The 13,799-nt window shown below is 34.8% G+C and overlaps 1 protein-coding gene across 3 annotated transcripts in view; it reads right to left on the reverse strand.

Moving 5' to 3' along the window:
- The window catches only part of MSRB3 (methionine sulfoxide reductase B3), a 189,102-nt gene that overhangs the window by 148,655 nt on the left and 26,648 nt on the right, over nucleotides 1–13,799 (reverse strand). For 2 of the 3 annotated variants that reach the window (XM_003824792.4, XM_034935506.3), the window contains exon 2: nucleotides 10,232–10,358. The exons of the other annotated variant lie outside the window; for it this stretch is intronic. In XM_003824792.4, the coding sequence (XP_003824840.1) occupies nucleotides 10,232–10,307 (76 nt within the window). In that variant the 5' untranslated portion in view covers nucleotides 10,308–10,358. The remainder of the gene's footprint in view (nucleotides 1–10,231; nucleotides 10,359–13,799) is intronic. 3 annotated transcript variants of the gene reach the window in all.

Below are 13,799 nucleotides of genomic sequence, written 5' to 3' on the forward strand. Positions count from 1 at the left end.
GTTGAATTCATGTGTAGTAGTCATTTTATTAGCATTCTTTAAGCACCATAAAAAAACTAAAGAGTATCTTATCAACTCTTCAAAATTTAATGCAAATACTGAGAGCAACAATTTTTGTGTTAATGTGGACCATAAAGCCTAGAGTTTAGGGAAATATTTTTAAAATGTCTTGATCCAAAGAGCATTTTCTTGCTTGCAAGGCATATAAATAAGAAGAGAATTTTTAAAGGCACTGCCATCATCAAGTGACAACAGTGGAAGAGAAAGTCACTTTACTTCAATTCTATCTGATTGCATGTGAAATGTCTGACAAACTTGGAGTTCCCTGTTTTTAATTTTTTTTTCCAGTATGGGTCTTCACTAGAACATCATAGCCCATAAAAAAAATTAAAAACAGACAGGCTCATTTCCATTCTATATTTCACATGCAATCAAAAAGATCTGCAAAAAATAGCTCGGTCTCTCATCCTCCTCCCCTTTGGGAGCACCGACTGCTAGGGAGATGAGCGGTAACCACCCACAAAAAGGAAGGAAAGGAGCCCTCTCTTAGATTATCATGCAAATTTTATTTAAATGTAACATTGAGTATACTTCACCAGAAACAAAATAAAATATATATTGTCAAAAACTCAGCTTTGCAAATTTCCAAAATTACATTACCACCCAAATCAAATTTCAAATATAAATTAATTAAGCAAAAGGCATAGAAAACAAGTCTTCAGTTGCCACTCAACAAACAGCTAAATCTGAATCTATATATTCCAGAAAAATCTGAGGAGTTCTGGAGAAAAAAAAAATCCACTTTACTTTTTCACTCAAATTTATCAAGAAAAGCCATGTCTTGCCCTGACACGGGAAGACATTATTCAATGTCTTCTTGAGAGACAGTGCTCACACATATTTTAGTCATCTTTGCATCCCCAGCACCTAGTAATGTGGCTAAGAAAAAGGAAGGACTAAACGGGTATATGTTGTATTTAAATACTTACTCAATTCTCCACTTTAATTATTGCTATTTAAATCTTCTTTCTAAAAGATGTTTTCTAAATAATGATCTTGGCTATGTTTCTTAGAAATTAGTTTAAAAACAGCAACAATAACATTTGCTTAATAAATCAGTGAAATTTTAAACATAAATAATGATAGAGTAAAAACATTAATTCAGTAATTCAGATTGCTACTCTGAATCCTATGTTACCTCTCTAGGGTTTCACACTCAACTCTTTTATTATAACTAATATTTGATTAATTCTCTGGATTTAAGACTATAAGATTACCTGATCCAGCATTCCCCAAAATGCATTCTCTAAAACACTGGCTCTGAAAAAAATGCTAACATGTTATTCCTCTTGCAGAGTGAGAAGGGAAAGGTTCCACTGTCAAATCAGATTAGGCAAATCTAGGTGACATGGGTTTCTTGAAGACCTTCTCAGAGATTTTCTTATGCTGATGTGCACTATTAAATATGTGGTCATTTGATACCCCATTATTTTATGCTCCACTAAAAAGGCGGGGAGAAAGTGGCCAAACTATAATACATTCTTGTCACAATGATTTTTAAGCTGCATCCAGATTACCAAGATGGTAAAATGGTAAAAGCAGTGCATCTTAGAATTTATGCAATAGGGTAGTATGTAGGGTTTCTCAATTTCATGATGAGATCCATTTTACAAGGGAAAGTTAGTAGAATTAGTGTCCCTCAGATTATAATTTGGGAAATGACGAATTTCTAGTCCAAAGCCCTCAAAAGGAAATCAGGGCCCAAAAAAGTTACTACTCATGGTTGCATACCTGGTTAATGACAGCCAGGTTCTCTTGTCTGCAGCCTTCCTCCTTTAGTTTATTTGTCCATTCTGTTTCTCTCTTGAACCCATGCTTGGTTGCACTCTACCATACCTATCTATTGCTAACCCATGTGCCCACAGTCCACCCCTACCCCCATCTTCTCATCCTCCACTCCTACCACCTCCCACTAATTACATCTACACATTCCTTCAATATCCTTCAGAAGAACTGTCATTGCTTGAAATCCTATTCCGAGAATCCAGTCTGACATTCTGGGAGGAAAGAAGCACAATGCTTCTCACTTCCTCTACTCCCTGCCTCAACGGTAAAACAAAAGAGAAAGTGTTCATATAGAATCGTCAAACCTTCAAGTATATAACTCCTTTCATCCTATAGATAATAAAATTTGAACCTGAGGTGGCCATCTTTCTCACCAGAATGTAGATCCCTTAAGAGCAGAGATCACATTACTTGTAATGTCACATTATTTTGATATATAAGATGATGTTACTTATTCACAAGCATTCATTCATCCAACAAATATTTATTGAACACCTATTATGTGACAGACACAACTGTAGTTGCTGAATTGTAACAGTGAACTAAACAGACAAAAATTTCTACCTTTCTGGAGCTTACTTTGCAGGAACCAAGGACTTTCCATAACTGAAATAGATTTTGCCTGATCAAACCCATGACATTTCCCAGACTTTTTGGTGTCCTCCCTTCCACCCCCATCTTTTTTTCCCCAATTTCTTCTCCCTTACAACAAGGCACTTAAATTGCACAGAACAAACTTTTGGAAAATGTCAGCTAATATGTAATATAATATAATACAATAACCCTCACCTGAAGGTCATATCTTTTATAAAAGATTTGACAAGAATGTTACAAAATTCTCAGTTTACAGATGCAGAATAGGAATAAAAGGTACAAAACAAAGATTCCTGGGGCCAGAAAGCAAGTTGATGGTAGAAACAAACTAGTAAATACAGATCAGTGTCTAATCTCTTTCTGCATCAATACCAATAATATGATGAGAAGCTCTGAAATTTGCTGTGAGATTATCTAAAATTTGCAGAAGGAAGATTAAAACATTAATCAAGTGGAATATAATATAAACAGTTTTATCTTTCTGCGCTAACATGTATTTCTGCAACAAAACAAAATCCTACAAAGCTATAGTTATAGGATTCTGAATTTTCTTTGCTTGCCTCAAATTCAAATACTCTAGTGATAAAAATTAACATTCCATTCCTTCCTTGCAATTATGTGGCTCAATATAATAAATACATCTAGTACTGAAAGAAATGCTTATCATAAAAGTTAATACATAAATTTAAACTCTATAAAAGTATATCTCTTATTAACCATCTAAATAACTGATATCTTTTGTCATTTCATGGGTTTTTTGTTTTTTTTTTGAGATGGAGACAGAGTCTCACCCTGTAGCCCAGGCTGGAGTGCAATCATACGATCCCAGCTCACTGCAACCTCTGCCTCCCGGGCTCAAGCGATTCTCCTGCTTCAGCCTCCTGGGTAGCTGGGATTACAGGCGCACCACCAGGCCCGGCTAATTATTGTATTTTTAGTAGAGACAGGGTTTCACTATGTTGGCCAGGCTGGTCTCAAACTCCTGGCCTCAAGTGATCTGCCCACCTCGGCCTCCCAAAGTGCGTGGATTACAGGTACGACCACCGCGCCAGGCCTCATGGTGTATTTTTTATAACACGCATTTTTAAATTACTAATACAAGCGTAAATATACTAAATGTTTTAAAAAATAAAAATATATAGGAAATTGAAATAAATGAAATAAGGATTTAAAATTTTCAAGTAAATCTTTGATTTCAAATGCAAAGGCACAAAAGGTAATTTCAGATAATTTATCGTTGCATCTTAATACAATCTATTTTAAAGAATGTTAAATTACAGTATACCTAGCAGAAGCAGTTATGAGAAATTCAATCTCTAAATAAAATGTTTAGGATGAAATTGTAAACTAGGAAAGGATGATAGTAAAAATTCATCAAATATCTACCCACAATATTACTGAATCTGTGAGCTGTCATTCATGGCTCATTCCTTCATTACTTCTGTTTGTTGAGAGCAAGAGTTAGCTCATTTTAATAAATCCTTCTACAATCTGTCACATGACATTATTGTGAATATGTTTAGATAAATAAGCATCTAATTGCCTATATGATTCCTCCAAAGTCCATATTGTCTAGATATTCTAACCCTGTAGAATTATCATGTTTTCAGAATTTATGTTTTACACACTGTACAGTCATTGTTAACTAATGAATTTCTCAAACAAAACTAAGATTTAATTGTTTTTTTCATGCCTATTTAAACTCTCTTGTTACTAGGTGTTATGTATTTTATAATTCTTAAGGTACATAAAGAATTTATTCCATATTTACCAGAAAATCAAGAGAATCCACACTTAACAAACCATATGCCCAACATCTTATTCATACAGTCTTATTGTTGTATAACAATTTAGCCTTAACTAATATCCATTGTCACAGATAATTAAAAGTTCATCTGGTAATTAGATGCTGCACAGCAACTTTTCAACATTAACTAAAACTTTATTATATTATAGGGCTACTAAAACAGTTTGTTTTAGAAAAATATAGCTGCATCAGAGTACTCATTAATCAACATTTTAAATATAATTTTTCTTAGTTTTCTAAAATATTTTCATTCATGCAAAAATCGATTCATGCTTAACAGTCAACATGCTAAACTAATAACATTTTCAAGATTCTATAAAAATTCAAAACACAGCAAAACAAAATGTGAAATTTTCTTTAATTCTTGGGTGGTCTGCTGAAGAAAATTTAGCTGCATATAAAACTATAAATGACTGTTAAATCAGCTATTTGGACACAAGATAAGTTAATTTATGAAAACTTGTTTCAATTTATAGAAAGTCTACACATGAAAGACAATTTCAATGAGATGGCCAAGCATAAGGGAGTCAGAATCTTATTGAAAATGGAAAAAGGTTTTGTGCTCTACAAATATTGTTTGAACATAATATAAGCAGAAAAATTTGTGGATTATAAATCCATATGTTCTTAACTGGCTATTCCTTATATACTTTTGTTTAAGTTTTCACAATGCACCTATGTGCTAATATCAATAATCATTCATGCTATGAAAGAATGTAAACCTAGTGCCATCTACTGGAAGAAGTGGATACCATTTAATCAACTAATTGCAAATTATTTTGTGAATTACGGGTTGAAATTTGTATGTCCTTTTTTCTTTCTATTTCTTTTTTAAAAATCCTCTCCACGGCATTTTAATATAATCAAAGAAATGAGGTAAGATAAAGTTAGGTCAGATGTTGGGTAAGAATGGTGAAATTGGAGAACTGAGGGCATTAATCTGAACACAAGGGAGAGAATTCCTTTAGGGACACCAATACAGAAATCAGAAACACTGTGTTCTGATCCGAGTTTTATATTGGGTTCATGTGCATCTTTTAGAACAGAGGTCCTGAATATGTGGTCAAAGAGCCCCCCTTGAAGAGTTTCAGAAGACCTAACAAAAAATTTCTTGAAATTATATGAAAACATGTGTAGATGCATATATGTCTTTTCTGGAAAAGAAGGTCATAACTTTTATCAAAGCACTATGTAGGTTGTCCATATTTTTCATGACCCAAAAAAGATTCTGAAGAACTAATATAGAAAGTCAATGCATTCAGTAAGTGAACAGCACACTGACGATTCTGATTATCTTTTAAGTACATCAGTTCTATTAATGAACTATTGCCAGCTCAAATTGAATAAGTACTTGTTACTGATGGATGTGGCTTTAATGTGTATCTGTAGTATTTCCTCTTTACAAATGGAGACTTTAAAGCACAACAAACAATAATTTGCTGCAAAGAAGTGATCAAAAGGGCCAGAGTTCTTAAGTCTTATGCTAAGTATACTACGTACTTATTCACTGCCTCAAACAGTTTACTACCAAAACTCAAAACTGTTTGCAAGAAAAGGTAAAAGCAATTCTGGATAACATGCATTGAATCTGTTGCCACTTTTGTTTTTTGTTTAGCTACAATGCGATTTATACCTATGACATCCCCTATATTGTATTAACGCAATAAAGTGAGAAAAAATTGTCAGACAATAAATTCAAAAGTAAACCAAACTATGAACTTCACTTTTAATCTTCCCATATAAAGGAGTTTCAAATAAATTTGTACTCTCTTACAGCTATGACTTCACCTACACATAAACATTCCAAATGTTTACTGATTCGTTTAACATATATTTATTAAGTGCCAGGCACTGTGTTAAGCTCTGGAGCCATAAGCCGCTGATTCATGGAGTTCTAGTTATACAGATGATAATCAATGACTTTCTAACACCATTTGCAAAATATCTCTAAGACTTCTAATTGCTACATTAGAAAACTATGATATATTTATAAGCTACAGCCATGTGACTCTTCAATTCATGGAAACTATTAAATATGCCAATAATGTCAAATAAGAATCACAATCACAAATTATATGTATGAGGGTAGAAAAAAAGTATAATTTATCACTCTAATTAGTACTATTTAGACAAATTTTATTTATTTCACCCTCACTTGGCTGAAAGCTATCATGATATCTAGTCTAAGCTACAATTACACTTAATTTTTATCTAGCATTAAAACTATGTATAAAATTGGGCTTCCTGATTCCTCCTCAGATAATGCTTCAGTCTTGATTAAGAGGCAAGGAATTCTAATGTTCAAACATGGAAACTGTGTCCTCCCACCACAACTCAGCAGACTTCTCTGTATAAGTTCCCAGCATTAGTTAGTACTGAGTTTTAAGATCTGATTAACCTAAAGTCAAAAGTAAAAACAAGTGACAGTTAATAAAATCACAGAATTTAAGAACTAAATATACTATCTAATTTTAATTCCTCATAAAGATGAAGAGACTGTGATCAGGAGAAGTTTATTGATTTGTTCAAGGTCACGCAAGTTAAGGACAGAGCTTTGGTTAGAGTTTTCTAACTCCTAATCCAGTGTTCTTTTAATACGTTAAAGAAACTGTTGTAAGAAATTAAGAAGAAATTCTGCGAGAGAAAAATTACCTTTAATTGCAAACACAAGTGAACCATAACTCAGATGCACTTAAAAAGCTCCAAATTAAAATTATACTTTATTAAAAAAATAAGAAGTAAAAAAAGTCAAAGCTGAAAAATAATAGATCACTCTTCTGGGATATAGCCTTCATGCAGGTCAATCCAGTTATAATCAACTTTAAGAGCTTGCTCCAATTATATTTCAGTTCTGGAATTATTTCATATTGAATAATACTCAAAATTAGTAGGGTACTGGTCAGGGAACAGACATCTTTTTGATTTACAGAGATTTCTGTTGTAATGGGTTTTGACCAGCAACATTATATTAAAGCAAGACTTCAAACTTTCACCTTCACTTCCTGTATTTCCAGTTTTGGCCTCTTCTCTTCCCTACCTGTACAAACTAATAGGGACTAGAATTCCCATTTCAATTTCATCTTTATTTTTCAAAATTTAAGCAGTCTGTTTCATTACTGTTGAAGTTAATTTCTTCAACATTTCTATATATCTAAGAGCAAAATCCTGTTAGAGAAATTGATGATGATACAGATTTTGCTAAATCCAAATTATAAAATATGTAGACACCCGAAGACTGACTTTCATAACACTTTAAAAACTAGTGGTGCTTGAATGGTCGAGAAATTATGGAATACTATTCTAGTCAACTCACTTTTCAGATTAAAATGGGTGTACAAGCCCTAGATAAGAAAGATGAGAGTTTCTTTGGGCTTTTACCAGTACTGGGTAGTAAGAATAAAAGAAATCTCTTGTATATTTATAGGACTTGAATTCTGGTTCAGCAGGGTGCATAAGTAAAATAAAGAGATCAGAACAACAGATCAAGATGGTTATTCCTCAAACATAAAGTGTATTTGTGAGTCCCATGAAAGTAAAAAATAGTTAAATGAAACATAGGACATGTTTAAAAGTTTGAAAAGTCTGTTGTATTGGAAAAACATAAATCTATATTAATACAGATACATGAATTTCCATATTGAACATAGTGAAGACATATATGGTGTTTACTAAATGCCAGCCACAGGTTTAAGCACTTTTCACATCCCAATCTATTTAATTCTCACAGCAACCCTTTCAGGTTGGTACTATTATTATCTCCATGTTACAAACAAGGAAGCTAAGGCACACAGCTAGTCAGTGGCAAAGTCAGATTTTAAACTCAGTCTGACCTCATACAGAATTTGTGTGCTTAAGCACTGTACCATAATGGTTAACTTTTTAAAAACTATCAGCTTTGCTGAATCTATCTTTGAATCATTTTATCAAAATTTAAAGATATTTATATTTCAGTTAAACAATCTCATTATGAAACCCTTTAATCCATGACTGTCATATCTTGAAGAATACACTGTTAATTAATGTGGTTTCTATAAACATTTAGCCTCCCCTGTATTTGGCAAACCAATGTTACAAGAACTATGCTGGGTACTTTTACACATTGGAGCTTTTTCCAGAGGAAAACATCATTATGTATAATCTAAATAACCTCCATAGTCCACCTGTGATATGTACGGTATAGCATTGAAAAGGTTCTGCAAAGCACAAGAACTCGTGGTTGAGGTTCTCCCTCAAGGTCGTATACAATTCAACAGACAAACCTTGTCAGTTCTACAGCCTGAATCTCTCCCAATTACAATCTTTCTTTTCAACTCCACTGTAATGGCCACAGTCAAGTCTTCAGCACTTCACATGTCCTTCCAGCCTCACACTCCTCCAGTACCCTTTATGGCGGCAGTGCAGGGGGATGTGGGGCTAGGGGGCATACTGAGAAGAGTGGTTGGGGCCTCTATACATTAAGCTTCATTAGCCCCTCATGTCACCATAAACAGACATAAAATCTACTTTTAAAAAAAGTGTATTTGCTATTTAAATATAGCTTCAAGACAAATACCTTACTCCTTCTAATTAGGTTGCCATCCCAGCCTCTCTCACAGAAACATCTGAAAAACCAGCACTGACCTCCTACCATACTAAATCAATAATCTTTGTAAAATGCAAATGAAGACATGTGATTCCTGTTCATCTCCCCAAGACTTAAATTCCTTAAAACATCATATAAAGTGCTTCATGATTTGGCTACCTTTCCTTCCTTACCTCTTCTATTTGCCCTTGCACATCCAAACCAGCCATATGAATAACTGTATTTCTCTGAACATGCCTTGCTCTTCCAGGCCTTCATGTTTTCCCATGCTACTCCTTTTGTTAAAAACGGCCTCCCCACCACCCTGCTTAGAAACCAGGCTAACTGTGCTACCAGTCTGAGATTCAGCTCAAGCACCATATCCTCCATAATGCCCTCCTTAAACTTCAGAGATCTTCCCTTCCTTCCAACATTTCTTCTCCTAAAGAAAAGATCTAGGACCAACCTCCTCTGAATTACCATAACACACCAAGTATAAATACCTCTAGTCTAGTCAGGTCAACATATGATTTAATGGTCCTCACACAGTTCCATTTCCACCTTGTACTTGTTGAAAAAAATCAGCTTTACCTTATTTATCACTGTATCCTCACTGCTTAACACAATGCCTGGCACGCATAGTTAACATCTAATGAGTTGGAATTAAATTCTCTATACAATGTAGTGATAGATATGTACACTAATGGAAAAATGTAAATAATATTGATAATCACGCTCACAGAAGTAAAATATTTAGCCATTGTGGTTTTCATAATAAAATTAAAATATTAAGCTTATGATACAGGCGCATATAAAATTTTGGACTTTCATGCCTCACTTATTTAAATTCTTAAAATCACATTTTTAAAAAGTACAGTGGTTCTAATTTAAGAACCCACTGATGCATGCTATATTAGTTCTGTTTATTTAGCCATTGTTAAGTAGAACTTTCTTTCTTTTTAACTACAATAAATTGGTAACTTAATTATGCTAACGTTGTTCATTTTCATTTTTTCCTAAAGGAATGACCACATGTGGAATGAAAAGCATTTTCATTATCCTTTAACAAGATGAATGTCCTGTTTTGTGTGATTTGGGGCAGTTTCTTACTCAGACTGCCAGCCTCTTATGAACGTTATGATTTGCAGATGTGTAGTGTGCATTAAAGAACAAGAAGATATGAAATATTAGTGACAATTATACACTGGGCAAGGAAACTGGACAATGTTCCAAGGGTTGTAAGGATTGTGGAAATGAATGTTACTCAAAGTAGAGTGGTGATTTATAACCAATTTCCGTCTTCAAATTAGGGCCCAAGTAAAAGAAAATGAAATTTAGCAAAGCATGATGGTGTATCATTTCCTGCAGCAGAAACACCCAGTTGGCCCTGTGCCTTCACTATGTACAGTACAACAAGCAGCAACCTGAGGGAAGCCCACAGGCTCGAAGGGCTACTGGCTGGCTCTTTGTCACCAAATGCAGCAGGTTGAATGCAGACATCACTGTGATATCTTCACCAACAAAACGAGAAGCAAAGAACAGGGGCAAGAGCTGAGTAGGAGAAAAAACAAAAACAAAAATCAAATTAAAACATCACAAATATTAAACACATTCAATGCACAACTGATGGTTACAGTTTTATCTGGAACTGAACACATGCACATACTGCTAATAAATTTCAAACGCCTATTTTTCAGCCCGTGAGCTTACTTTCAATCTAGCTTTATTTGTACCTTAGAGGTAAAATACACACTACATGATAGCAGTGCAATCTGTGAACACAGTTTACAAGAGGTTGAGAAAAGAGAGGAAGTTTAAAAACAGTTGAAAGGAATTCACATTTACTGAGTTCATACCATGTGACAGGAACTGTCTGGAGCCTAATATACACGTTGTATCATTTAATTCTTACAATAAACCAAGGAGGTAGGTTTTATGCCCCAATACATATGTGAAGAAACTGTGACTCAAAAGTCCAAGGGCACAAAGCAAATAACCAGTGGAAAAAGGACTAGAAAACCCTGTTATACTGACGGCAAAGCCATGTTCTTTCCTTATACCATGCTGCCTTCTTCCAGCAATTATTGGCAAATCTCCCTCCCTGGAGAAGACTATAAAATAATAGGATTAAGAGACATATTTTGTTAGAATTTCATTTTATAAAATAGAGACCCAGAAAACCTAAGGACAATTAAGGGACTTCACTTTCAAAACAGCGTTAAGTTCGAATAAAGCATGGCAAATATGAATTTTCATTTAATTATATGATTTATAATTTCTAGGTCAATCCTGTGAATAATATTCATGATTTAGTAATTTAAAAAGTGTAAAAATGTTTTTTAATGTCTTTGGAAATGAATTATGTGGAAGAATCTAAAAATTGTGTAGATATTAAACTTTAGAGAAAAGTTCAATTCTTAGGATTTTCTTAAAAGTTTTGTACAATATTTCAATTGGTAAAGATTAACTTTAAATGCAAATGGAAAATACTAGATTAATAAACTTCATATATGTTGTTTCAAATTAGCATTTTAAGTGACTTTAACCATTAAATGTCCAAAAATTATTATAAAATTAATGTCTTGTTCATTTCCTGACCACTTCCCCTGCTTCCCGCCCCAAAAAAAGTCTGTTCCGGACTCTTCTGACCTCCTTGAAGAACAAACATATAATAAACAGTAATATATTTTACTAAATCACTCTGGAGTATATCTGACAGAAATCTGCTTGTATTAACATGCCTGAACTCTGACTTCCCCAAACTAAACTCACTACAAGACTAAAACATTTTTGTGTTACTAACTGCAGACAAAGAGGAGGGAAAAGGAAGGTAAGTATCACAATGCACAGCCTGAAAGAACCATTAAACATAAATAAACATGTCATTTTCACGAGTGACTGCAGAGCAGGGAAAAGAGAGCATTCCTTTGGAGCAGACTACTGACTAATAAAAGATCAAAGGTCTATACCTCACAACACTATAAATAAAAATGTATTTTTTCCCTGTGACCCTTCTCTGTGAGGAATAAAGCACACACAGTAAATGTAATTACTTAGCAAAGCTGCAGTCTCACTGTGCTTCCACAGCTGACCATAAAACGTCTTCCTATTCTGTTTCATCAACTCCTGTACCAGGCAGCCTGGGCGCCTACCAACCACGGTGGCCATCTGGCTTATGTCAAAGCCAGCGCACAGGAAGAGAGGCAGTGATGTCACTCTGCAGGTCAGGGAAAGAACAAAGATGCATTCTACAATTAAAAGCTGAGGGCCACAAATACCGGGAGCCCTCCAGCATGATATGACTGTGTGATTTAATATTCTGTTGCCTGTATTTCTACCCAAATAGCCAGGGCTCCATCTAGTGGCAAATTAGTTTTGCCCAGCTTTTTGAAAATAGAAGACCCAGAAAGTACATACAACATTAGCACCAACAAAGTGGGGCAACTAAAATGACTACTTTTAGAGCAGTCTAGTCTCTCTATACTGAAGAATGCAAAAAGCACAATTTGTCACACTGTTCTCCATTTTCTAATCCTGAAAGAATGCGTTTCATAGGTTAGGATTTGATATTATCCGAATTATTTTAATGCCTGCATGGATAATAGAAAAGGATTGAAGTTTGCAAAATGCATGCAAAGTAGCATTACTCATAAACCACTCTGAAAATATGTAGCTGAGACATAAAGTGAAAAACAGTTCTAAAGAATGGATGTATGCATCTGGATGCCTTGGTTACACCAAACTAATACTCATACTTCCACAGAACAAAAGAATCATAGTTAATATGGATGGCTCTAACATGTATTTTTATACTGAAATGGTTTAACAAAATTATTTTAGCTCATGTTTTCCACCTAATTAATGTTTGCAGTAAATAAAATAAAACACTTTAACAAACAGATCTAAAATACATATATTTGCATGAAAGATGGGATATCACAATAGATGTGTGTGATCCGTGAACACAGACTGTCTGGGTTTGAATGCTGGTCATGCCCATAGCCAATTCTGTGACCTTGGACAACTTGCTTACCCTCTCGGGGCCTCAGTTTCCTCACTTATAAGATAATGATTAAATAAGTTAATTGGTTAAAAGTGCTTGGTACAACTCCTGGGACATAGTATATGCTCAGGAAATGTTAGCTATTATTATTTAAATATGCCAAATATTTGCTAGTTTTAAATGCATTAATTAGAAAATTGTAACAGTACATTTATATCCACTCCTTCTTAGAGTTAACAAGCTATTCTCCAAAGAATCCTATTTAGGCCAGAAAACCACTACTTGATAGGTTTCCACAGTAAATTATTCTAATGAAAACAAACAACAGAGAAATCCTAAAGATAACAGTTGACTGTGCACACAGCATGTGCCATGCACTGCTCTAAGCATTTCACATTAGCCCTTTTAATCCCCACAACCTCATGAGGTATATACTATCATTTTCCCCTTTTTAGACACAGAGACTGAGGCATAGGGAGGTTAAGTAAATGGCCTAAGGTCTTACACTTAGTAAGGGGCAGGGACCTTAAGTAATTGGGTAATCTGATTGATACATGTGAACTCAGGACATTCACCTCCAAAGCCAGTGCTCTTGACCACTACACAACTGGCAATGAAAAGCCTTATGATGCACCAACCAACTCTAAATACTCTGATTCCATGTTTCCCCACTAGGTAGTATGACGAACATGTAATAAGGAAACTTAATTCAAGAAGATTACTTGATGGCCAGACGAGGTGGCTCACACTGTAATCCCAGCATTCTGGGAGGCTGAGGTGGGCAGATTACTTGAGGTCAGGAGTTCCAGACCAACCTGACCAACACGGCGAAACTAAAAGTACAAAAACTAACCAGGCATGGTGGTGGGCGCCTGCAATCCCAGCTACTCAGGAGGCTGAGGCAGGAGAATCGCTTGAACCTGGGAGGCAGAGATTACAGTGACCTGAGATTGCGTACTGCACTCCAGCCTGGGCAACAGAGAAAGACC

The sequence above is a fragment of the Pan paniscus genome, chromosome 10 (assembly GCF_029289425.2).
Source record: "Pan paniscus chromosome 10, NHGRI_mPanPan1-v2.0_pri, whole genome shotgun sequence".
Taxonomy (NCBI): domain Eukaryota; kingdom Metazoa; phylum Chordata; class Mammalia; order Primates; family Hominidae; genus Pan; species Pan paniscus.